Genomic DNA, 25,165 nt, shown 5'->3' with positions numbered 1-25,165 from the left:
GTAGATTTTAGTATCACAATAGCCTTGGGTATTATGCTTGTCAAAGAATTCATCCAAGTCACTCTTAAAGGGTTTTACATATGAGCTAATTCGGTGCTGTGGAAAGTGTCCTAACACAGAACATTACACCCTGGTTTGGTAACAGCTGTGTCCAGGATGGCAAAGCCCTTCAGAGAGTGATACATGCAGCAGAACGCTACTGCAGGTCAGCTCTTCCATCTCTGCTGAACATTTAAACCAAGAGATGCAGGACCAAAGCCCTCAGGATTCTCAATGACTCATCACATCCCAATAATGGACTGTTTTACCAATTAAAATCAGGGTTTTGCAGTATCCTGGCCAGAATTGAGAGACTAAAAAGGAGTTTCTATCCTCAGGCCATTAGACTGCTGAACCAGGACATGCCACCTTACCCTTATTTACACTTATGTAAATAACATGGTTCATCTTGTACTACATATGCTCTGCTATATATTTAATTTTAAAAAAAAATAGAATTTTTTTTTTTTACGGTAATCTTTTTGTACTTAGTTGTAGTATTTAACTAATATGTTTTAATTTTGCACAGTCTAAAAAAGTGGATCTGGATGCATTTCACTGCATGTTGTACTTGTATAACTATGCATGTAACTTGTATAACTATGCATGTGACTAAGAATCATCGTATCTTTTATGCCATATATTTTTATAGAGACATACATTGTTCAGGAGTATAGTTCTCCTTTAAAGGGATTCTGTCATGATTTCTATGGTGTAATTTTTAGTTCTAAATTACACTGTTTAGGGTTAGTTCACACGAGGAGATTCGGGGAGATTTAGCGCAGGCGACTTTTCATTATTGTCTATGGGAAAACACGCTGAATTAGTTTGGGGAGATTGTCGATCAGAAGACGAGGCGATTAGTCGCCAGGCGACAAAATCTCCCCGAATCTCCTCGTGTGAACTAACCCTTACATTACAAATACTTCACTCTACCCTATAAAATTGTGTTCCTAACCCAAAAAGTGTATCTCAGGCTCATTGTGCGTGATCCTGTGTTTTCAGAAAGAGTCAGCAATTTACAGTAAAACTGCTTTCAGATAAGCTATTGTTTCTCCTACTCACTATAACTGGAGGAGTCGTAGTGGGACTTGGAATTTTAGGGCAAGGGCAAAATAGCACATTGCATACTTATCTCCAACTAGTCAGCAAAACTCTTATCTGTATTTAAAAGTACAGTTTCAGCCTGTGTGTGGCTTCACAGAATGGAGCGGAGATCAGCTTCAAGATGCCTGCTTTTGCATTTCTCATGCCAATCTCCGCTTTGCTTGTCTCTGTGTTGCTGCACACAGGTGGAAAACAGTACTTTTAACACAACTGTAGTTCACATAAACAAACTGCTGTGTAGCAATGGTGGAAATTGAAAAATGACTAAAAGGCACAGGTTAAATAGTGGATAACAGATAACACCATTATGTTCTACAGAGCATATCTATTATCTGCTGTGTAATCGGAGCCTTTTCTCCTTTGAATGGCTGCTCCCATTGCTACACAGCAGCTTATTTATATAAACTATAGTAGTGTTTCTGAAGCAAACACAGCAGTTTTTTTTACCAGTGCAGGGCAAAACTGCATTATATTTTATTACTTTAAAACACTTTAATTTTTTGACATTACTGTTCCTTTAAGTACCAGATTGTAGGAAACATGTAAAGCAGAGTACTATGGGGTCTGTATGTATTTTTCTCTTTAATAGATTAATAAATTTTTGAGTTTTTAAGGAATCAGTGGTGTTATGGGATACTTTTTTACATATAACCCACTGATTGTGATCAGTATATATGAACTATGTGTATCATCATCATCATCATTTATTTATATAGCGCTGTCAAGATACGCAGTGCTTCAGTTGCTAAGGAGATTGTGCCTGCTTAAAAAAACATATATATAGCAATGCACCATATCTGCTGGCAGGTGGTGCATTAGCAGATGTTATGAAGAGGTGCAATTCCACTTAATTTTTTGCAGTTCCAGTTGCTTGGGCCGTATTCTGAAACGATCAGAACAATTAATTTATGATATCCATCCTTTGGTCTGTGAGGCAATCAGTCAGCACATGGAGGCTACTTGTGTAGAGCCACCAGTTGGCAGATCTAGATGTCCTCTGAGATGTCAGTGCACATGTCTATTGTTACCATCACTGGGTGATTCAAGTGCCAAGGATACAGTGGGAAATTCCTATTTTTAAAGCAATCAGTGCATGCCTTTAAGCAATTGTCTCCTCCATGCTTAGGCACCTGTGTATCCATACTTATGTATGTATGTATGTAAATTGTTCTGATAATGATAAATGTTTCCTTGGGGCTCTATTGTGCAATCATTCAAACTGTGTTCTGTCCAGTCCCAGAAAAGTCAATGCATTTCCAGCCAATATTGTCTCCTGTTAAAACAAAGAATATGAATAAATTTTGGGCGTAAACTGATTATCAGACCATTGGCCACATTTAACTGTGGAAAAGAGCAGAATCGTTCTGTAACTTGCTATTTTCTGCATCAAAAACTCTGCTATGGGCGGTGATTTGGAGGACAGTTAAACATGTGGCTATATGTTTGTGCAGAAGTGTTATCTGCCCTAATTCATTTTCTAATTTAAAGGTTCAGTTATGATAGACAATGAACATTCTCTGTATGCATTCACTCATAATATTGTAAATGTATATCATTTCTCTAGTGTCATACCTGGTGTGACGTTAGCTTTAAATGTTCTAAACGGAAGTAATTGGTATGTTAAAGGGTGTTTCATAACCTTCTTTGGGCACCCATATTATTTTTAGGAACCAGGCTGGTGACCCACAAACTGGCTTACAGTGTTTTACCTTATTATAAATATTACTATCTATTTTAGGAATGTATTTTCATGTGTTAAAGGGGATCATAAATATTTCCCATAAACACTCACCATAGGTTAATAATCCATGAACTAAATGAATGTGTCTTTACCTGGGTATTTTCATTGCTAAATAATGCAAACTTAATGCAGAATGTTTCACTAATGTAACAGAATTTAAATGGACATATGTATAAAACAAAACTAACAACATGAAACTTGCAATAAAAATGTAACCTTTAGTTTCTGATCAAAATCTTCCATAGACTCAATTAGTTGTCCAGGTATTTGTTCTCCTAATGGAAAGGGGTAGTCACTTCCCAAAACCACGTTATCCTACATACAAAAGAAAGGCAAATAAAGTAAAAATGAGCAAAATAAAATCAAATTAAACTATAGGAAGCAGTAAGGTTGCATAACTGCGTGTAAGTGTGCCATGCTGGCAATCACTATTACTTGGCATGTTTGTCTGTTTTTGACATTAGCTGATGGGGTTCTTGTTTTTCCTTCAAGCCTAATTGATATAAGATTAGTATAGATATGAATTTGTAAAATAATTTACTTGTTCCCATAAGGCGGCCCATAAGGTACTGATTTGGTTGGTAGATTTTACCCATAGCATTCAATCATCTTTGCACATATGGCCAGTGCTGTGGCAGTTATCAAATACCATCCTGCATCCTGACATCCAAATATAAAAGCATATAATATCTGACTACATATGGGTACTTTAAGGGCTAGTTCACCTTCACAAAATGTATTGTTTTTAAACTATTACTCATGGACTTGAAGCTTTTCCAGCAACTAATTGTAACTGTGGCTCTGTGACTGTAACACACTTTAGTGAAAGGGAAACTTGTAGACACCTACATTGGAACAGGTACCCCCTGAGTAGATGCAAAGTTGTCAGGTTTTGGAAGTTTTTCCAAAGTCCCCAGGTGGTAAGCAAACCAATTCCAGGTGAGTTCAGGTAGTTGGTCTGAGTAGGGGACCTAGTTGGTCTGAGTAGGGGACCTAGCAGGATGGCAGGTGCAGCTCGGGCATGGGTCTGCCCATCTGGACCCGCACAAGACTTTAAAACCATGCTTACAAGGGGCTGAAGCTGCTATAAATGCCAGCAACAAATGTGTCAATGTGCAATTGTTGCTTTGTAGAATTTACATCGGTCAATATTCTAAGTAATGGTTGCTGCAGTTGAAAATTGCCAGCAATTAATGCATCAAAGCATAACAGTTTAGAGAGTCTGCAATACATTTTGTAAAACTGGAGAATGGTAAAAAATAGAAATAAAAATAAAAAAAAGCATTATTTGTGATGTAGTATTTCAAAACAGTACATTAAAGTGCCAATTAACTACCCCTTTAAAAAGAGCTGTAAACTGCAATTGTATCCAGACATGGTACCTTTGCTAAACTTTTTTCATCCATTTAAGATCTTTGCAAATAGTGCTTGCATTTGTAAATGAGCCCTAAGGGTCAGGGCACACAGGCAGATTCAGGGAGATTAGTCGCCCGGCAACAAATGTCCTCTTCTTCCTGGTGACTAATCTCCCCAAACTGCCTCCCCTGCCTTCCTGCCGGCGATTTACATTTTAGCCTCACGAGGAAACTTCGGGCGACTTCAGAAAAAATATTGCGCCCGAGTGCCATCCCGCTAGCAATTTACATTATAGCCGTCAGGAAGGCAGTGCAGGGAGATTAGTCGCCCCGAAGAAGAGGAGATTTGTCGGCTGACGACTAATCTCCCTGAATTAGTGTGCCCTGACCCTAAGGGCTTTAGCACACGGGTAGATTCGGGGAGATTTAGTCGCCTGGCGACTAATCGCCTCTTCATCGGGGCGACAATCTCCCCAAACTGCCTTCTTGAGGAAACTTCGGGCTACTTCGGAAATTGATGTGCCTCGAGTGCATTGCTGCAGGCGATTTTTCATTTTAGCAGGCGGAAGGCAGGGAGAAGGCAGTTCGGGGAGATTGTTGCCCCAAAGAAGAGGCGATTAGTCGCCAGACTAAATTTTCCTGTGTGCCTTGACCCTAAGGGCTGGGACACACTGGGCGATTTGGGGAGATTTAGTCGCCTGGCGACTTTTCGCCGCGACTTTTCTCCCCGAATGCCTCGCCTCGCTCTGCGCCTGGATAAAATGAAAAGTCGCCGGCGCTAATCACACACAGCGATTCGTTTTCTGAAGTTGCCTCACGAGGAAACTTCGGGCGACTTCGGAAAACGAATCTCCGCGTGTGATTAGCGCAGGTCGATTTTTCATTTTAGCCAGGCGCAGAGCGAGGGAAGGCATTTGGGGAAGAATGGATGTGGCGATTAGTCGCCAGGCGACTAAATCTTCCCAAATCGCCCAGTGTGTCCCAGCCCTAAAGGGTTTTTTCAATCACAATTTCATGTTTCTATTTTAAACCACTTGGTGTCACTGTGGATTTGAGAGCCAGCAATGTGATTGTGTGTATTTCTCAGCCACCTGATAAGTTCATTCTGCAACAGATAACCTTTTCACTCAAAAATCATTTTTCCCTTTGGAGACATCTTACTGACCCTTTGATTTATACTTTGCAGAAGTCAAATGTATGGCATTTGGTTTGGCGATAAATCAGGCTAATTGTTATTTGATTATTCAGCAATACTTTTTATCAGCTACAGAAATGAAGATGTAGAATAACACAGCACATTTGGCATTTGCAAGTTATATATTTGCTGTGCTTTCACAAAGCAACCAAAGAGGTCTATATTTTATTAACAGTACAGAATGCCTTTTAGCCACATTTAAGGGGATTTTAGGCTACGTTACAATTTCACTTTTAAATATACGACATGTAAATTCAAAAAGCTTGAAATATTTTAGTGCTTAAAGGTGAGTTTGGTTTATCTGCTTATTTTAATTTGTTTGCTGTTCATTCTCTTTTGGTTATTTCTGTTAAAGGAACAGTAACACCAAAAAATAAAAGTGTTTTAAAGGAATGATAAAATAATGAACTGTTGTCCTGCACTGGTAAATCTGGTGTGTTTGCTTCAGAAACACTACTATTGTTTACTGCTGTGTAGCCATGGGGGCAGCCAATCAAGTACAGGATGCACAGTAGATAACAGATCAGCTCAGACAAATCCTGTTGTATGCTACAGAGCTTCTCTGTTATCTGCTGTGTATTCTGTGTCTTTTTTTTGGCAGGACCTCCTTGTGGCCCAATACATAGCCTTTTATTGGCCTTTGTAGGACAAGCTTTACTCCACCCTATTGTAAATCTCTTTAATTTTTGGAGGTATTTTCTGTTTGGACATAGGTCACCATTTCTGGTCCAATTACCATCAACAGTTTACTTTATCATTATCTTTCTACTAGTCAGGCCTTGGTCACACAAAAGTGCTGGTTGGGAAACTGGGTGGTGCAGCTCCTGATTTCTTTTAAATCATACTGCCTCCATGGGGTTCCAGGTTGATGTCTGCACTGACAGTATGAGCCCAGGTGAAAAGTATTTACCAGAATGAAAATCCTAATATTAAATCTATACTGACTTACTTTTCCAATTACATCGACCAGAAATTTCAATGCAAGTGGGTCATGAACCAAGGAATCTGTATAAAATTTGCCAAGGTATGAATATGGGGCAGTTGTGTTATCAATGGCACACAGATCCGGACGGACTTTAAACCCATGATCAATACGACCGATTGTGTAAGGAAAGGCACCTCCTGAAAAAAAACAAAGGATGGATTATTAGGCACTGTATTGGGATGCTGCCAGTAGAAGTAATGTAGGCTGGCTCATCTGTATTGCTTTTTTGGTTCGGCACAAATGCAGATACATTTGTAATGTAACGATCTGTACTTAATTATAATAATAATAGTAATGCCTGAGTGGTGGATGAAAATGAAAATTCGAACCCCCTTTAAACAAAATAGGCACTCCCTTCTTTATTTGCTATCCCACAGCCACAGTTCCGTCCCAGAGGCTATTATCCCACTACTACTATAGTCACCATCTCTCCTGACTACACCTGCTATCCCACAGCCACAGTCCCTTCCCAGAGGCTATTATCCCACTGCTACTATAGGCACTATCTCTCCCTACTATATCTGCTATCCCACAGCCACAGTCCCTTCCCAGGGGCTATTATCCACACTGCTATTATAGACACCATCTCTCTCTACTATACCAGCTGTCCCATAGTTATAGTCCCTTCCCATGTTATCCCCACTGCTAATATAGACACCTACTCTTCCTACTATACCTACTATCCCACAGTCAAAGTTCCTACAAAGAGGTTATCACTACTGCTAATATAGGCACCAACTTTTCGTACTGGACCTGCTATACCACAGCCCCTTCCCAGAGGCTATTATTCCACTGCTACTATAGGCACCATCTTACCCTACTATAATTGCTATCCCACAGCCACAGTCTCTTCCCAGAGGCTATTATTCCACTGCTACTATAGGCACAATCTCTCCCTACTATACCTGCTATCCCACAGCCAAAGTCCCTTCCCAGTGACTGTTATCCCCACTGCTAATATAGACTCCTACTCATCTTACTCTAGAGGCTATTATCCCCACTGATACTGTAGGCAAGGTGGATTTACATAGCTGGGACCCCTAGGCCCGCTATCGTTCATCGCCCCTGTCCCCTCCCTTTTATTTGCTAAAATTTTTATCAGGACCAGAGTAATTGGGATTGGTTCACAGGATTTAAAAAACGTTCATATCTCCCAAGCATCCCTAGTGTTTGTGAACCAATGTGGGTGTGGTTGGGCAGCATGGCGCCCCTGGAATTCTGTCGCCCTCGGCTAGCCTTGGTGGCCTCTTCACAAATCCGGCCTGACTGTAGGCACCATCTCCTTACACTACTATTCATAGTATCCTAGTACCTTCCCTGAGGCTATTTTCCCTACTACTATAGGCTCTGATTTCTCCTACTATCCCACAGTCAAAGTCCTTGCAGAGGTTATTATCCCTATTGAAAATATAGGTAGCAACTCTTCGTATTGTACCTGCGATGTCACAGTCCCTTCTCGGATACTTATCGCCGCTGCTACTATAGGCACCATCTGTCCCTACTATACCCTATCCCAAAGACAAAATCCCTTCACAGAGACTATTATGGCACTGCTACTGTAGGCACAATCTCTCCCTATTATACCTGCTCTTCCACAACCACAGTCCCTTCCCATAGTCTATTATTCCCACTGCTCCTATAATCACAATCTCTCCCTTTCCATATGCTGTTATTCACTATACTACAAGAGGTTTGAGTGAGCTCTTATCCCCATTGCTAATGTTGGCACCGCTTCACTGCCTGCTTTGAAACATTTTAGTGCAATATTGAAATTGCCAACACTCAATCGACAACTGTTTCACTATGGGACTCTATTCAATTCTGGGGGCCCAGATTAGATGATTACAACTAAAGACTGCTCTAATGGTATCATTTTTCCTAAAAGAATATTTTGAATAAAGTTTTTCTATGAGATACTTTGATTATGACTAATTCCTCCAATGAATATGCAGGAAATACTCAGCTGTCATGAATCTCTTTAGATGGGATTTATTCATAATTTCATCCCAAGGGAGTTTATTGTCAAATCTGTGATGAATCAATTTAGCTTGTGTCACAACAGACACTGTGAGAAAACATAAATGGGAAAGTGACCTGACCTACTCTGGATGGAAGAGGAACTAGATGTGTTTCATTTAACACCTCCATGTACTATCTTTTCTATCAGCTCCCTAGGAAGCTTTTCAAATAGATAGACTGACTAATGCTTATTGCACATGGTAATGACTAAGAGGACTGCAGAATTTAAAATGCCCTTCTTTTCCCGCAACTCCTGCATATACTTTGGAGTATCAAGGGAAATCTCTCAGGAAAGCGGGACAGTTCTCTTGCAATCTCCACGTAGGAGCTTCAGTGTCTGCGATAGGGGAGCAAAGCAAAAAGGGAAGAGTGTTTTGACCAATGCAGATGTCATAATGTGCCTTTGGCCTAAGGGGTTCCAAATGGTTTCAGAATAGGTGCCCTGCTGCAGTAAATATTCATATTTGTTTCCAGGGTCAAGGTTTTGTCTCTCCCTCACTGCAAAATGAATCATGCTTCATATTCTGTAAGCAATAGGGTTACTTTATGCATTGTTAGGTACAGGAGCATAATAGTTAAGTTTTGCTCTCTCTCAGACAGATCATCTTGTCCTACTAATATCACTTGCAACACTGGGGGCTGCACTGGTCAACGTCCCAGCCTTGTTATACTCTATGTTTGTGGTGGGGGGGTTGGTAGGACTAAATGGAATTGATGGGATGGGGTAGGCGAGTTGTATATTGAGAAAGGCAGCTGTACAAGGCACATGCCAAATCAATGTTTGTGTTTAATTGTCCTTGTGTCCCTTTGTAATCCTAAATACAGCTGTTCAGTCACTATTATGGCTGATACCTTCCCTTTGTGCCACAGTGAATGGGTGAAAGAATTTGAAAAGCCATCAGGCAGGGCGTCAACCCCAGCCTATATTCACACATAGGCTCGGTCCTCAGACTCAATGAAATCCAGACATTATTATGTTAATTTGGAGAAAACGCTTGCAATTGTGCACCTGTTACATATAGCCCCTCCAATTCCTATGTTATTTCATCAAATCAATGAAATTAATTTGACATGAATATGACTTTGTATGTAACAAAGGCTACATCTTATAAAATATATATTTTTATTTTAACTGTGATTCTATTAACACATTTCCCGAAACCCCAAAGATACAATGGTGCTTTAGAATTGATTGTGCACCTCATGTGAATTACTATAGGGGATACAAAAAACCCTACACAGCAACAGTATTCATTTTTGGGACCAAGAGTTTTTAAAAGAGAAAGGCAGATAGTAGATAGGTTCCTAGACAGAGAAGCTAGAACATGGATATACAGGTAGGTACAGTTTGGGATTGTTGGTGGCAGAATATAGCACTAGACAGGGTACCTCCATGAGCAAAGCAAACTTTAAGCTTTGGAAATTTTTCAAATATTCCTCCAAGTACCATACAGCAAATGGCAGTAGTTGTTTCAGCAGGCATGCCTAGAAAAAGGAGGGAGTAGAAGATATAAGATATTATAGAACACTAAAATTCTTTGAAAAATGATTTAAACAATATATGCAGGTGTATTAAAAACCGGTTGCAAATTACACGCGATAAAACAGGTTTGTGATGAAGTAGAATCTAGTGACCATTATCAGTATTGCACATCCTTCGTTTGCTAAGCCAGGTATGGACAACCTGCTGCCTGCACCCTTTTCACTTTTTACTCTCAGTGATAACTTATCTTTTCTAGGATGCTGAGAACCAGTGCCGGGCAATGCCTGCTGGGCGGCCCAGGCAACCCAACCGGACACTTCGCGCCCCGACCCCGTGCGCAAACGGGGACGCACGTGCGCAACCGTGCGCAAACGAGGACGCACGTGCGCCAAGGAGAACGCACGTGCCCAAATAAGCGCGGAGGCGTCTGTGTTAACACGCTTTGACCAGAGCGGCACCCACTTAACACTTTTTAGTTCTGCACTGAGTGTGACAAGTTGAATATACTAACCTACAAGCCAGGGCAGCCAGTATTTGGACATTCTTCCACCCAGTTCCATGTCCCATGGGTGGACAAAGATAGAGCAGTTAAGTTCCTCAGCGGCCTGTAATAAGGAACATGTTCTTGTTTCATAAATGCTTTTTCTGTACACGAGCATCTAGGCTCTCGTTGATCAGCAAAGTAACACTGTTTGCTGAAATTCAATACATATATTGAATGTACATAGTACATTGCCTACGCTAGCATTGTTTTATAGGTTACACAACCTATACAGGTAAATGGGCATTCTGAATTGTGCTTTGTACAGGGAAATGTTTATGACATAACTATTGTACCCATGTGTACAGGCTATGAGCAAACTTAAAGTTTTGTTCATGTTGAATTGTGCTTTGCACAAGGAGAATACCTATGCTGCAAAAATGTTATGGTATCTCTCTGTACAGGCTATGAGCAAACTAGGGATGCACAAAATCCACTATTTTGGATTTGGCCGAACCCTGAATCCACTATTTTGGATTCGGCCGAATATACCGAATCCGAACCTTCATTTGCATATGCAAATTAGGTGTGGGAAGGGGAAAACATTTATAACTGCATATGCAAATTAGGTGTGGGAAGGGGAAAACATTTATAACTTCATTGTTTTGTGACAAAAGTCACCCAATTTCCCTCCCCGCCCCTAATTTGCATATGCATATGCAAATTAGGATTCGGTTCGGCCAGGCAGAAGGATTCAGCTGAATCCTGCTGAAAAAGGCCGAATCCCGAACCGAATCCTGGATTCGTTGCATCCCTAGAGCAAACTTAGGGGACTCTTCTTTCTGAATTTGGCTTATTACCGGTATGGGACCTGTTATCCAGAATGCTCTGGACCTGGGGTTTTCCGGATAACGGATCTTTCTGTAATTTGGATCTTCATGCCTTAAGTCTACTAGGAAATCAAGTAAACATTAAATAAACCCATTAAGTAATTTTATTTTAGTTGGAATCAAGTACAAGGTACTGTTTTATTATTACAGAGAAAAAGAAAATAGTTTTTAAAAACTTGGAATATTTAGATAAAATTGAGTCATTTTTAAAAATGTGGATTATTTGGATAAAAAGGAGTCTATGGGAGACAGCCTTTCCGTAATTCACAGCTTTCTGGATAACGGGTATCTGGATTCTGGATCCCATACCATACCTTTATTTGGGAATACTGCTGGCATAGTATTATAATATCACTCTGTACAGGATATGAGCAAATGTAGGAGGGAGTTTTTTGCCAAATTGCGCTTGGTACAGGGGAATATCTCCGACGGGTCGGTCGGGTAAAAATCCAACCTTCCCGATCGATATCGTGGCCAAATAATGATCGGGAAGACCCGTCAGAAGCCCCCATACACGGGCAGATAAGCTGTCAAATCGGTCCAAACGACCGATATCGGCAGCTTTATCTGCCCGTGTATGTCCACCTTTAAGCTATCTGTACAGGCTATGAACAAACCTAAGGGGCTGTTCTTGTTGCTGGTTTATCGGCGTAATTCATTTGCAAGCTGTTCTATGCTGACTATTCCATGGTAATGCTCTTTTCAATGCTCTTTACAGTCTGTTTATGGATTGTACATACCGCATAGACAGGGTGAAGTTCCTTAGAGTTGAGGTCCCATTGGTTAATGTGGGATCCAATCTGTATGCCTGGGAATCCAAGCTCCTTAATGCAGCGATGCATTTCCTGCACAGCAAGCTCTGGGCACTGCATCGGTATGGTGCCAAGGCCCACAAATCTTTTGGGATGCTTTTTAACAGTGGCGGCTAAGTCATCATTTAAGAAACGGGCGAAGTCCAGAGTGTCCTGAGGTTTTGCCTGTTTGGGTTTTTATATTTTATTATTTTTTTACATTTTATTTTATTCTACTTGTTTGTTTGTGGGGGGGAGGGTAAAATAAAAAACATATTCAGTGAAACACTTGTCTTGTAGCAGTAAGTGGGACTAGAACAGTCTGATTGCAGAGTACAGGGGGGAGGGGCAGGTAGTTGAAAATACTGAGAGCGTGCGATGAAGCAGCGTAGCAGAAATAAAAATTTAGTTATAGCCAATTCAGCTATGATATATGAAATAAAAATTGTGTTTTTTCTACTATACTTACCCAGTAGCTGAACATCACAGGGACTGTAGAAAGGACCTGAACAGTCACCCCTGCATTCAGTATAAGATAAAAGTAACATCATTGGGTTATTTAATGCCTAAATATTCGGAACGGGTTTTTTACAGTGAGAGCTGTGAAGATGTGGAATTCTCTCCTTGAATCAGTTGTACTGGCTAATATATTAGATTAGCTTTAAAAAGGGGTTGGATGGCTCTTTAGCAAGTGAGGCAATACAGAGTTATGGAAGATAGCTCATAGTACAAGTTGATCCAGGGACTAGTCCGATAGTCTGACTTTTGGAGTCAGGAAGAAAATTTTCCCCCTCTGAGGCAAATTGGAGAGACTTCAGATGGGGTTTTTTTGTCTTCCTCTGGAACAACTGGCAGATAGGCAAGTTATATATAGAGTTAAAAGGTTGAACTTGATGGACGTGTTTCTTTTTTCAACCTAACTTACTATATAAGTAGTAAATGTAATTGTGGCTCTACTTCAGGGATTCATTTTTGAATATAAAATGTGTCTGGGTAGTGATTTGGTTTTCCATTGCTAAGCCATGCCTGTCTGTTTGAACCCTATACTGGAGCCTATAATTCAGCTATGGTTATAAGATTTATGGTTTAGAAATTGCCTAGGTAGGACAGTGAGCCAGAGAGGAGAGTTGGTTTAAGGGCAGCAATTTATATATGGCTTGAATACGTCTAAAAGTGTTACTACAGGGATAGGCAACAGCTGCAGCAACACAGCTCCCATCATCCCCCCTGAACCCAGCTGATCTGTACCATTCCTGTATTACTAGCACTGTACCTGTTTGATCCATCTCCTTTAACCTCACTTCAGGGTCCCAACAATTGGCTTGAACAACACGGAAAATGTTTCCATCCTTCATCATTTTTGCTTCTCCCTATGGAAAGAAATGAGAAACAAGATGCTGTTTGCTGGTTACATTATTCAAGGTTATTATATTTATAAAGGTTCAACATACTTTGCATTCCTGCACAAGAAATAGTGAATAATGAGCCCGTATTGTAAAATGGGTACAAAGGCCTTATGCTTTTATGCAGGACATGGAACTCTGAGGTGGCTTCTAATATTCTTTTAATTTGCAACAGGGGGTAAAATGTTTATTAAAATACACAGGTTTCAGAAAATCACAGAAATCACTTTACTAAGCACCAGTTGTAACTGGTGACATTACTAAGCACTGTTTATTAGGATATCATTTGAAGGATATTCATGGCTCTTGTGTATATACTTGTAATATATTGCATATCTTTTGCCTTCAGCTCATGGCCTTATCCCAATGTAATGCTGAACAATAATTGCTGACATTTTTTCACAACTTGACACTAACAATAAATTGTGTTTAAGGATAATTCTGTCTGTGAATCAGAGAACAAAACTGTATTAGTTCAAGGGCATACATTGTGTTTGAAAAGCTTGTGGATTTTAATAAGGTGGATAGAAGCTGATCCTTTAGCTGTCCTGCCAAACACAGCTTCGACCTGAGTGCGACTACACAGAGTGGATATCAGCCTGAATATGCCTGCTTTCTCATTTTTCAGTTATCACCAAACTCAGGCTCAAGCTGTGCCTGGCAGTGCTTCTATTTAAAATCTTATTACTACATAAGCAGGTCATCTGAGAGTAGGAGGTTAGAACTTCATTTTCCGAAGTCCCCCGAAGTTGCCTCACGAGGAAACTTCGGGCGACTTCGGAAAACAAAGTGCTCCGAGTGCCATCCCGGTGGCGATTTTCACTCTAGCCGGCGGGAAGGCAGTTCGAGAGATTAGTTGCCCCAAACAGCTGGGCGACTAATCTCCCTGAATCTGACTGTGTGTCTCTGCCCTAAAAGGATACATGGAGGCCTTATGATGAGAAAATAGCAAAGTGAATATGGCCAGGATATGTGTCCAACACCCTGCACTACTGGTTCTGACTTCTGAAACTATGTAATGGAAGACAGCTTATTAACAGCTACATTGTGACAGTAGTTAAAACCAGAGAACAGAAATGGATAAATAAACACTGCTTTCAGTTCCAATTGTGCTTACACATAACATTGTAAAATGATATTAAGATATATTGGACATAGGTTTTGGTGGAGGACTCTCTTATTAATGAGAGAGATGAAGACTAAGCTTAGGCAGAATAAACAGAAACACTGAATTTTTAAACTATATACATTTCCAAATAAGTTAAAATGGAATTAATGCGACAGAGAACAACCCAACATTATTTAAGTTTGTGTAATGAAAATGAAATGGTATTAAAATTTTCATGTCAGTACAAATATACGGTACCACTGCATTGTATTGTATGTATATTTGTCAACAAACCCCAAAGCAAAGAGCAATAATACTGCCTGGAAGCTTCCACTCCAGAGAGAGTACTTATTTATATATAGCTGAGAGACTGCCCCTTGTTTCCATGGTAACACTTGCTCAACTCTCGGAGGACCCAGACTTGATAAATACAATCCTTTTTTTTCAAGCAATAAGCCCTAAATGTCAACTTTAACCAAATGTCTTCATAAACTCTTCCATCAGCTTCACCATGGGAAGTACCAGAGAAGGATATAGAAATGCACATAGAAAAGTTTCTCTCTGGTGCCTCTGCATCTCTCTGTGCTACTTAGCAAAAACAGAAGTAGGGCCAAATAATGGAATATATACTCTACACTATCCCTTAAAATGTAATAATCCTTTCTCATTTATTCTGGACTAAAATATGCAAGCTCAAACGTTCCACAATCTATTCAAGCTAAGCATCATTGTTTGATTAACAATCTTTTAATCATTCCACTAGCTCCTGCAATGCACCCCCCTCAAGCGCTTACCTATCCTGCTTGGTGCGGGGCTTGGGGGGGCCGCATTGCTAGTGTAAAGAGCGCAAATGAGCTCTCTAGCACTAGAAAAACTGAATTTCTGGGTAAAATAACAGAAATTGGGCTCTTAAAGGTACCAGGAGTGGCTTTTTGCACCCCTGGTAACCCTGGGGAATATAATGAAAATCAAAACAACAGTGCTATCTGCTGGTCATTTCTTCCAACTGGCCTGACAGTTGGGAGTACATTTTTCTGCTTAGAAAAGAAAATAGAAGTGTTAAGTGACTCTTCTTTGCTCAAGAGGTTGGTCTAACAGATGGCGTGGTTGTTGTACTTCTTTTTTTGCAATCTTACATTCATTTCAAGCTTTTAGATTTTCTTTAATGATCCTTTTATATAGGGTAAAAAAAGCAGGTATTTTGTGCTGTATATGTTTTTGGAAGCAAGACATAAAGCAAGAAAAGCTGCTGTTATTGCCAAAAAAGTTGGTAGAGACAGTTAAATAAGTACTTGGAATTACGCTGCCTGCAAAGTGTCAATTTAAAGGGATCTTTGAAGGGGAACTCCGGCTACTAAACCAAAATTTGATATAGAGGCCCACATAAGAAACCCCTAATATACCCATCACAGTTATCGGTTTCTTCAAGAAGTATGAAAAAATTCAATTTTCTATGCTGAAATCCAGCTGTTTAACAGTTCTTCATTTTCTGCATAATTTGAAATCCTGGCAGGGAATGAAGGACTAAACACTGATTGAATTTACACATATTGTAACAATTTCTCCACAGCTTACAGACAGTATTCAGGAACTACATAACCCACAATGCATTGCACTGTGATGTTCATTTCCTTATTGAAATCATGTGTGCAGGGAATGGTGGGGTTTGGAGGATGCAGGCTGAGGACAGATTGCTGTTGATACAAAGTAACAGTAGTCAGCCAGCTCAGCAAAGTAGTCAGACAGATCAGCAGGAGGAGAACAGGGGGCTAGGCTTCGGGAACTGTTGCAAACCATTAACAATCACCAAAAGTCTGCATATTTTTTTTTTTTTTCAACTTTCTGTTTATTGAAGTTAACACATTAGTTCAACAGAATGCACTTTTCGGTATCTGTTTACACATTTAGCAATATAATTGTACTGATATTCAATCTTCGCATATCATGGTTTTCACATCTACAAACCCAAGTATGTGTTAACAATTATATAACAATTCCTTATAAATGTGGAAAAAGGGGAAAGGGGAAGAAGGTGAGGGGAAGGGGTTGAGTGAGAGCTCCTGATGGTTGAGGTATTAAATTTGTCTTAGCAATAGTCCTTCTCTATATAACCAGATATTCCATACGTCCTCAAATTTACTGAGCCTATTGTTCAACATAGCAGTAAGCTTCTCCATTTCGATCGACCACCACAACTTGTTTCGGATTTCCTGCATAGAAGTCTGCATATTTTTTAATTGATGTACATTGCAAAGTTGCTTGAAATTATGTTTACTTTTCAAAAAGCTTAAGTTATGTTTGTGTGGGGTTCCCCTTGAAAGAGGAATTTTAGCCCAAAAAAATATTAAAATTAATGAAACATTTTTAAGCATTAGAACTCCTTTACCCATCAGAAATGTTTTCAGGCACAAATAGATATGATACATTTAGACATTTATATGCATGTAAAATATAGATTAACAATATTGTACTACGTTCTCCTAAAACAATGTCACTCCTAAAACTGACAAAAGACTGTTCTGTTCAGAAAGGGAATTACACTGCTGCAATGTAGATTCTGCTCTGACATACTGTAGGTCAATTTAAAATTGTACAGGCCCTTTATAACCAGACACAAAATCATCCAACCCTTCACTTCCATCTTCCACTTCCATAAATCATCCTACAATTCACCACCCATATCTTTCCCAGTTCCTTTTTCACCTTTTTATTCAATCTATACTTCACCATCTTCCTTACCAAATTCGTTATCTGTCTTCTCCCAGCCCATCTCACACTTTATTCTCATCACCAACTCATGTTTTACTTCTTCACCCAAATAACAATGTGTGCTCCATCTTCCACACTCCAAATCCAACCCCAACACATCCTCCACTCTCGAATAAGAAACTCCCAGTCCCTCTCCACAGCTACTTGACCCTTCCCTATTCTATTCTACTATCCATAACAAAGATTGGCTGTTCATTATTATGCTTTTTTTGGATTTCCATAATTTAGAAAATCCCATTGGCCAGTGTGTAGAGGTGCTTTTGCCCAACCAGAAAGCAATAAGGAGCACATTTCTTGTGATCACATTGATTTCTTTACAGACAAACAAACAAATCAGAGCAAACCTTGCAATGATGTTGCATCTGGATCCAACCCTCATATCCATATCTCTGTGTGGAAAAAGGAAAAGAGCCAAGTGAATGTACAGGACTTTATTTAGCAAAGTCTCTTCTAAGCTGATAACATGTCTGGATTTAGTTGATACATATATAAAAAAAACACAAGAGATAGAACTGAGTTTTTTCTTCAGAACTTCAGTCTTAAATTTAAATTTCAATGAGGCATCTAGGCGTACTGTCCCTAGGAACTATGTATCTATTTGGATGTCAGAATTTGGAATGAATATGTGAGGGCCTTAAGAATGATAAGGAATGTAAAAAAAAATGTAGTCCCCCATCTGACCTACGGTGGCTTAAGTCACTGGCCCTGGTATCGAGATACTATTAAGCTCACTTCAGACACAGACAGCATTGAATGATTGATAAAACATTGTTGCTATGCAGGTTCTATTTGCAACATAGTATAAGGTCATTCAAGCTTCAGTTTTGTGTGTTATCTTTTATCTACACAAACAGTATCTTTTTATTATTGTTATTTTCATAGCATTATGTTCATATGTTAGTTTCTGAGCTTTATTTTGCAACAGCACCTTTAACATAACCATGGGTGCCAGATCTTGGTTGGGGAATTTATTCAGGCCTCTCCATACAAAAATTACAGACGTGATAAATGTCTGAGGCTTAAGTAGGCAAAAATTTACCCTTTAACTGATTTAGATACATCTCTTAATCCCTATCAGTGCAATAAGCCAGATACTTAATCACATATTGATTAAGACTTTTCCATTTTTATCGTGTGCCCAAAGGACCAGTCATTTGTGATTATAGTTTCCTAGAATGCTTTATGACAGTTATTAATTATACTGACAGTGTCTGATCGCTGGTTGGCAAATTGATGGTGCTTTGCAGTGCGCCCCAGGCAAACCAGCCGGTCACTTCACGCCCGACCCAGTGTGCAAACGAGGACGCACGTGCGCAAATGAGCGCAGAGGGGTCTGTGTCAACTCGCTTTGACCAGAGCGGCACCCACTTAACATTTTTCAGTGGCGGACTAGGAGTAGGCTGCTTATGAGGTACGTGCCTGGTGCCCCCAAGCTTTGTGCCCTAAGGCACTTGCCTCTTCCGTCTACCCCTAGTTTTGGCCCTGGTGCTTTGGAACAAGAACATCTTCAGTAAGTGAGAGGGAAGAGAAGAGGGAATAAGAGGATGACTTGTAATATCCTTATATTATATAACTGGGGATGCATTACAGTTTTTTTTAATACCCAAGTTTTTAATACACAATGCCTCATGTGACATTGCTAAGCACTTAAAGTATTGTTCTTTATTACTTATCAGTCCCTCTCCTATGCATCTTCCAGTTTCAATTCACTGCCTGGTTGCAAGGGCACATGGAGAGTTAATTAAAAAAAATTAACTTACCCCTTTAAACCTCATAGCTCTCCCAGGAGCCATGTATTTATATATACAGAGAGACACCAAACGAGAAATAGATAGATACAAACAGAAAATAGGGAAAAGGCTAGATAGAGAATTAGAGAGAGGTGAAGGTTGTTGGGGGATTGAGTGACAGAGAACACATTCAATAGATACAATAAAGTAGTAGATAGAGGGCTTTACTCATCGGGACATTGCCAAACTTAGTGATGACTATACTAAGCGAGGGTAACAAGGCTCCAGGTAGGTGCAGACCTGTCGCTCCCCAACTGAGTAGTCCTTGATGCTCATTGCTCACATCAGGGTGTACTAAGCATACACCAGTCATTCAGTTATTCCTGAGGGTACTCATATTGTGTGTAGATTATCTATAATGTGATTACTATATCTAGGGCTAATTAAAACACTACAGCAAAGTGCCATGTGTCTCTGACAGGCCTATATCTGTGATGCTACACCACTATCATACAGAAATATGCCAGTGTCTTGCTCTCATATCACTGCACATCACTATTGTGGCTATTCTTAGTACACTGCAATTACTCTGCAGGAGGCAAATCTTATGTCATCTTATTTTGTGTATCTTAATATTCCAGTAGGGAACACATAAAGAAAAACCAATAAGTGAGAAAGGAGTATTAAGGAGAACGAGCACTGAGTTAATCATTAACGGCTACATGTTTCTTTTCGGCATGACTCAGCCACGAGGATGAAGGTCACTTTGGAGTTTTCATTAATATTTTAACAAGTGGCTCAGATATGTGCAGCGAGGGGGCAGCCAGCTCTGCTGTGCTAATAGCATCTACTGCTTTACTAATAAAAAAGGAGAAGGGATTCCTTAATACTGATGAAGTTAACACAGGTTGTGGCTTAGTAAATGGATACAGTAACTGACACATCTGATATGAACAGCTCCCTGTGCAACATATTTTTATTAGCAGGAATAGAGAGAGTTGCCGAAAATGGAAAAGAGAGACCCTAGTTGCCATGCTAACATGTCCATAAAATTGCAATTTGTCATTAAGTTAACATTAGCCATGTATGTGTTGCTCAGTTGTTTTAAACAAATAAAAATGGATTTATCTGCCATTTATCAGGATTCTTTGAGTTGCATTGGTCCCATAGAACCAGAAGATGGATCATGTGTTCTTTCACTTTCTGCATTTACTCAAATCAAATATTGAGAAAGAAGTAAGAACTACATTGATTAACCCAAACTATGTTTTCTTCCAGGAGTTAATAAGTAGCTAACGAGCCACTGTTCCTTACCTGGATAGCAGTTGTTGCAAAGAGAGAGTTTAGCTAATGACTCAGTACTTTCACTGTTTTGTTGAAAGTGCACCGAAATAACTGGCTCAGCAGAATTCAGGCCAGCCACGATAGTAAGAGCAATAACAAGTCATTCAACCCACCTTCCCAAGCATTTTGGGATCAAAATGGGTTAGTTAATAAAAAAACAGATACATACAGGGTGTAATGTGCCCCTTCTGTAAATATAAGGATATTAGAAGTCACTGAGGAGTTCTGTAACCATATGAAGGCACAAGGTTGCAGGCTGAGTTATACAGGGAACCAGTGGCGTAACTTCAGGGCCCCCACGGCAGCTCGCGTGCCACTAATTCAGCCGGTTCCGGGCGCACTGAGAGGGGCGGGGGGCTTGCGCATCCCGTGCCAGGGGCCGCCCCCCTCTAGTTATGTTGCTGCAGTGAACTTTAAGTGGGTTATTTACTAAACACCGATTATTTTCTTGTCAGAGATTTAAAGGGGAAAAAAAGTTGACTTATTAAACCCAGATGCAGTTAAAAGTCCAAATAAAAAAGTTATCCATCTTAAATCTACTGAGGTCATGTAGAAGTCAATGGCAGATGTCCCATTTACAATTGGAAGATATCATGATCTGCACTGGGTTTCATACATCAATCCAAAAAATTTGTGGGGTTCGGATGATAATCTGAAAAAATCTTGAGTTTTCAGACAGCAAGTCTGGAAAAAAAATGTGCAATGTATTATAAGGGATAATATAATTATAAATGAAAATTGTACTGCAAATATAAGGCTTTTGGAAGTCACCAATGAGTTCTGTGACCATATCAAGGCACAAGGCTGCCGGCTGCATTATACAGGCCAGGGAAATCTGGATATGTCTCATATATTATAAGGTAGGAAATGGGATACCTGGGACTGGGTGTGTTACTGCACAAACGAGAACAATATGGCGTATTCTATGCAAAATTCAGCTATGTTAGTGATGATATGGCAACTCCCACCCATATGGATAAACTATAAATACAAATATACATAGAATGAATGTTTTGGGCACGCATTAAGATATATGCTCATGAGCTACAGTCTAAGGGAAATTATAAAACAGTTTCCTGTAAATGTATAAATATATGTGTTGGTAAAATAATCTCTGTCCAGTTAATGAGAATATAAACACATCAACCTGTTTATAACACAATCAACTAAAATGGTAAAAGGACCACTTGCGATCTTCTGCAAAAATGTCCATATATGAAGGTAAAAGCACAACTCAGCAATGGCCCTTTCCTATTGCTTTGTAACAAATGCCGAGCCCATGTTATACACAGGATGTACTTTTCCTTCCTCACATAAAAATGTGTTCATAATAAGGTGCTGCATTAGTATCAGATTATGAAGAAAAGGTTTTAGCATATGTCTCCTGTGTAACAAGAAAATCGTCTACACGGGGAAGCTTCTGGTGTTTTTGTCATCCACAACATTTAGTAACAATGTCCAAAATGCCAGAGATCACTTCCGATCTACACCTACAACGCTGTAAACAAGCTCTTGTTAGGCAAATGTTACTTCGAAGCACAGACAACCATATTCACAGCAACTATCAACTGACAAGCATTCGGCTAAAGCCAGATTATTGCGGGTCTTGTCTTGTGGAGAAATGCAGGCCGTTAATCCCACGCTGCTTCTCCGCTCCTGCACCAGGAAGCATTGTCTTCACTCAGGTTCAGTCAGATCCAAAACGCTGCATTTTGCATTTTGAGCAGAAATCAGCCATGCCTTAAGAAAAGAAGGGGAGCAGCGGGGCAGCAGATTCTCTACCGAAGAGAGAATCTATCGCCTAGCCCCAGCCATAGCGCTATGTTTATGGGGACCTGGGTCCTACTTATTTTGCAAACCCACAGAGCAGCAGCTTTAAGTATAAATAGGATGGACATAGTAGGGCACTATGTGTTAGAAGGGCAAGATGATGACAGTAAGACAAAATGAAGACAGTTAGTAGACAAAAAGTAGACCTTTAGCTGGTGATCAGGACTCCACGCGCGGAACACAGGCGCTCTAGACGCTGCGCCACACAGACTGACTGCCTTAACCTATTGTCCCCTTGTGCCTCTGCATTGAATGGCAGTGCTGGAAGTCCATCTTCTGCCTAATAGAGTCAATACCAACCCGAGGTACATTTCTAAAGGAGGCTTCCGGTTGGGAAGGTCGTGGGTTCGATTCCCACCTCTGCTAAAAACTTTATGCCAAAACAGCTCTGGTTGGTTGTGCTTCAAATAGCTCTGGAGAGTAATGGAAAGACAAGTGCCATCATCCACCTTCCATTTGGCTGCACCTTTGTTTTACAGTGGTTTCCTTCTAAGCTACACAGGTATCTACTTCAGGCCAGGGGTTCCCCATCTAGCATTTTGCCCTTACCTTTGCATCACTGATCAGGAGAAGGAAAGGCTAAAATAAAGTAAGCTTTATTAGACTGGTCTATATAAATACACCAGTAAACCTTCAAAGTAATGCTGCTCTGAATCCTCTGTCAAAAGAAACACCACATTTCTTTCCTTCTATTGAGTACACATGGACTTCTTTATCAGACTTCCTGTTTTCAGCTTAAACCTCCAGGGCACGGCCTTAAGCATGCTCAGTTTGCTCCTCTCCTCCTCCCCTCCCTGCTGTAATCTGAGCCCAAAGCTATGAGCGAGCAGGGAGAGACTCAGGCAGGAAGTGATGTCACACCAAGCAAATATGGCAGTTTCTATCCTAAACAAACAGAGAACACGTCAAGAGCTGTTTACTCAATTATGGTAAAGCATTCTGCAGAATAAAATATGGTGTTATACTGTAGCTTGCACAATTGTGGCAATAAACTGCTTCGGTAACTTTCCTTCTCCTTTAAGACACTGTTAACTAACAGCTTGTCTAAATCACCCTCCTGTTTCATGTTTTATTTCAGATATTTATTATATTAAGGTTACATAAGAAATAGTTGTTAAATTCTCATATAAATCAATATAATATTTAAGTAATATTTTCCATGAAACAGAATGCTAACAATGTAGCATGTAGATCATAATGGGACAATATCACTAAAAGTAGACCTCGCATTAGTAAAGTATGGGCACTCCTGAGATATTGGTAGTAGCTAGTAAGCAGTTTGGGCAAGGTAGTGATAGTAGGATGGAATAGCGACAGTAGATCAAAACGGAGACAGTAAGGAAAGGCAGTCACAGTAGGGCAAGATGTTAAAATTGGAAAATGATATGCTGCTAGTTGAAATACAACCCCCACCACCCAGGATAGACATGGCTCCTGGGAGAGCTATGAGGTTTAAAGGGGTAAGTTAATATTTTTTTTAATAACTGTCCAGGTGCCCTAGCAACCAATGGATTGAAACTGGAAGATTCATAGGAGAGGGCCTGATAAGTAATAACAAGAGACAATAACAATAGAATTGGAGCCTGATGGAGCAATAGTTATTTGGCTGGCTCAGTGACCCCTATTTAAAAGCTGGAAATAGGCAGAAATGGAAAGCCAATAATTAAAAAAAAATATACAAAAAGTGAAAAATTAAATGGGTTGTCGACCAACCCTGTAACCTGTTCTAAATTGATACATTTCTTATATTTGTCTCTGCTGAGCAGAATCTCTGGGTTTCATTACAGGCAGCTGTTAGAATTGATACAATAGTTGCTAATACTCCAGAGATGCTGCTGAGAAATGTATCAACTAAATGTTGCAAAATTGTAAAAGTTCAGAATCTGCACCTGATTTACTGAGCTGCCAGACTCAAACACCAGAGACAGGAACCATAAACTTAGTTTTTGGAAAAACAGTAAAAAAATAAATAATAGAAAGTAATTGAAAAAAGTCTTTATTTCTGGGGAATAATCTGAAAACAACTGAACTGAAAAAAGTGTTTGGAAGGTGAACAACCCCTTTAAGGCCAATTGAAAAGTTACTAAGCACTGGTCATCCTATACCACATTGAAAGTTACTTTATATCTGAACTAGGGCTTTCAGTCAAAGGCTCATGAATGGTCCAGTCTATCTTTTAGGAACAGTAACACCAAAATGAAAATATCATGTACTGTTGCCCTGCACTGGTAAAACCAATCTGTTTGCTTTAGAAACACTACTATAGTACATACTGTATAAACAAGCTGCTGTTGATGTTAGAAATTGGAAAAAAAGGCTACTGTATATGGCACAGGTTAAATAGTGGATAACGGATAACACCATTAGGTTCTACAGAGCTTATCTGCGATCTGCTGTGTAACTTGAGCCTTCTCTCCTTTGAAATGGCTGCCCCCATTTCTAGCATCTTATTTATACAAACAATAGTAGTGTTTCTGAACCAAATACAGTAGATTTACCAGTAAAGGGCAACACTGCATCATATTTTTTATTACTTTCATTTTTTTGATGTCACTGTTCCTTTAATGGAACCCAGCAAAGTCTGCTTTGCTCTAATCCCTACCATAAATAACAATGGTTCTGAAGAAGCTACCTAATGTTTTATTGGAAAACCAATATTACATATTTAAGTTAAAAAAACCAGTCCTTTGAATCATAGTTTTACCTCTTTAAGGTCAGGCCATGTCTTTGGAAGTATGTGGCTGTGAATATCGATTTTCATTGTGTAGCCGGTCCCTCGTCAGTGACGGTGTCCAAAATAATTCCAAGATAGCAAAAGCAGCATATATATTTTCTATGATTTTTAAACCTGCAGGCCAGCGGTGCACACCCCTCAATGTAAACCAATAGAAGAGA

General features: G+C 39.8%; 1 protein-coding gene across 2 annotated transcripts; it reads right to left on the bottom strand.

The window, feature by feature from the left end:
• Positions 1–1,711: 1,711 nt before the first annotated feature.
• acmsd.S (aminocarboxymuconate semialdehyde decarboxylase S homeolog) lies at positions 1,712–25,165 on the bottom strand. 2 transcript variants are annotated; one of them, XM_041578609.1, is made up of 10 exons: positions 24,975–25,165; positions 17,711–17,755; positions 13,360–13,456; positions 12,556–12,605; positions 12,036–12,272; positions 10,436–10,529; positions 9,831–9,926; positions 6,387–6,559; positions 3,104–3,202; positions 1,712–2,419 (listed from the first exon to the last, which is right to left on the bottom strand). In XM_041578609.1, the coding sequence occupies exons 1-10, from the start codon at positions 25,029–25,031 to the stop codon at positions 2,357–2,359; spliced, it is 1,011 nt and encodes a 336-aa protein (XP_041434543.1). In that variant the 5' UTR covers positions 25,032–25,165; the 3' UTR covers positions 1,712–2,356. The 2 variants fall into 2 exon arrangements, with proteins under 2 accessions (XP_041434543.1, XP_018094191.2); XM_018238702.2 differs by lacking the exons at positions 17,711–17,755; positions 24,975–25,165 and adding an exon at positions 17,337–17,468.

Source organism: Xenopus laevis, chromosome 9_10S, assembly GCF_017654675.1.
Source record: "Xenopus laevis strain J_2021 chromosome 9_10S, Xenopus_laevis_v10.1, whole genome shotgun sequence".
NCBI classification, from domain to species: domain Eukaryota; kingdom Metazoa; phylum Chordata; class Amphibia; order Anura; family Pipidae; genus Xenopus; species Xenopus laevis.
This window is presented reverse-complemented; position numbering and strand designations above follow the sequence as displayed.

Excerpts from the sequence above, each read along its gene's own strand:
- acmsd.S (XM_041578609.1), bottom strand. The coding sequence starts at position 25,031 with ATGAAAATCGATATTCACAGCCACATACTTCCAAAGACATGGCCTGAC. Across the intron at positions 10,530-12,035 it reads AACTTCACCCTGTCTATGCG|GCCGCTGAGGAACTTAACTG; the intron begins GTATGTACAATC and ends TCCTTATTACAG. Across the intron at positions 3,203-6,386 it reads TGGTCGATGTAATTGGAAAA|GATAACGTGGTTTTGGGAAG; the intron begins GTAAGTCAGTAT and ends TTTTGTATGTAG.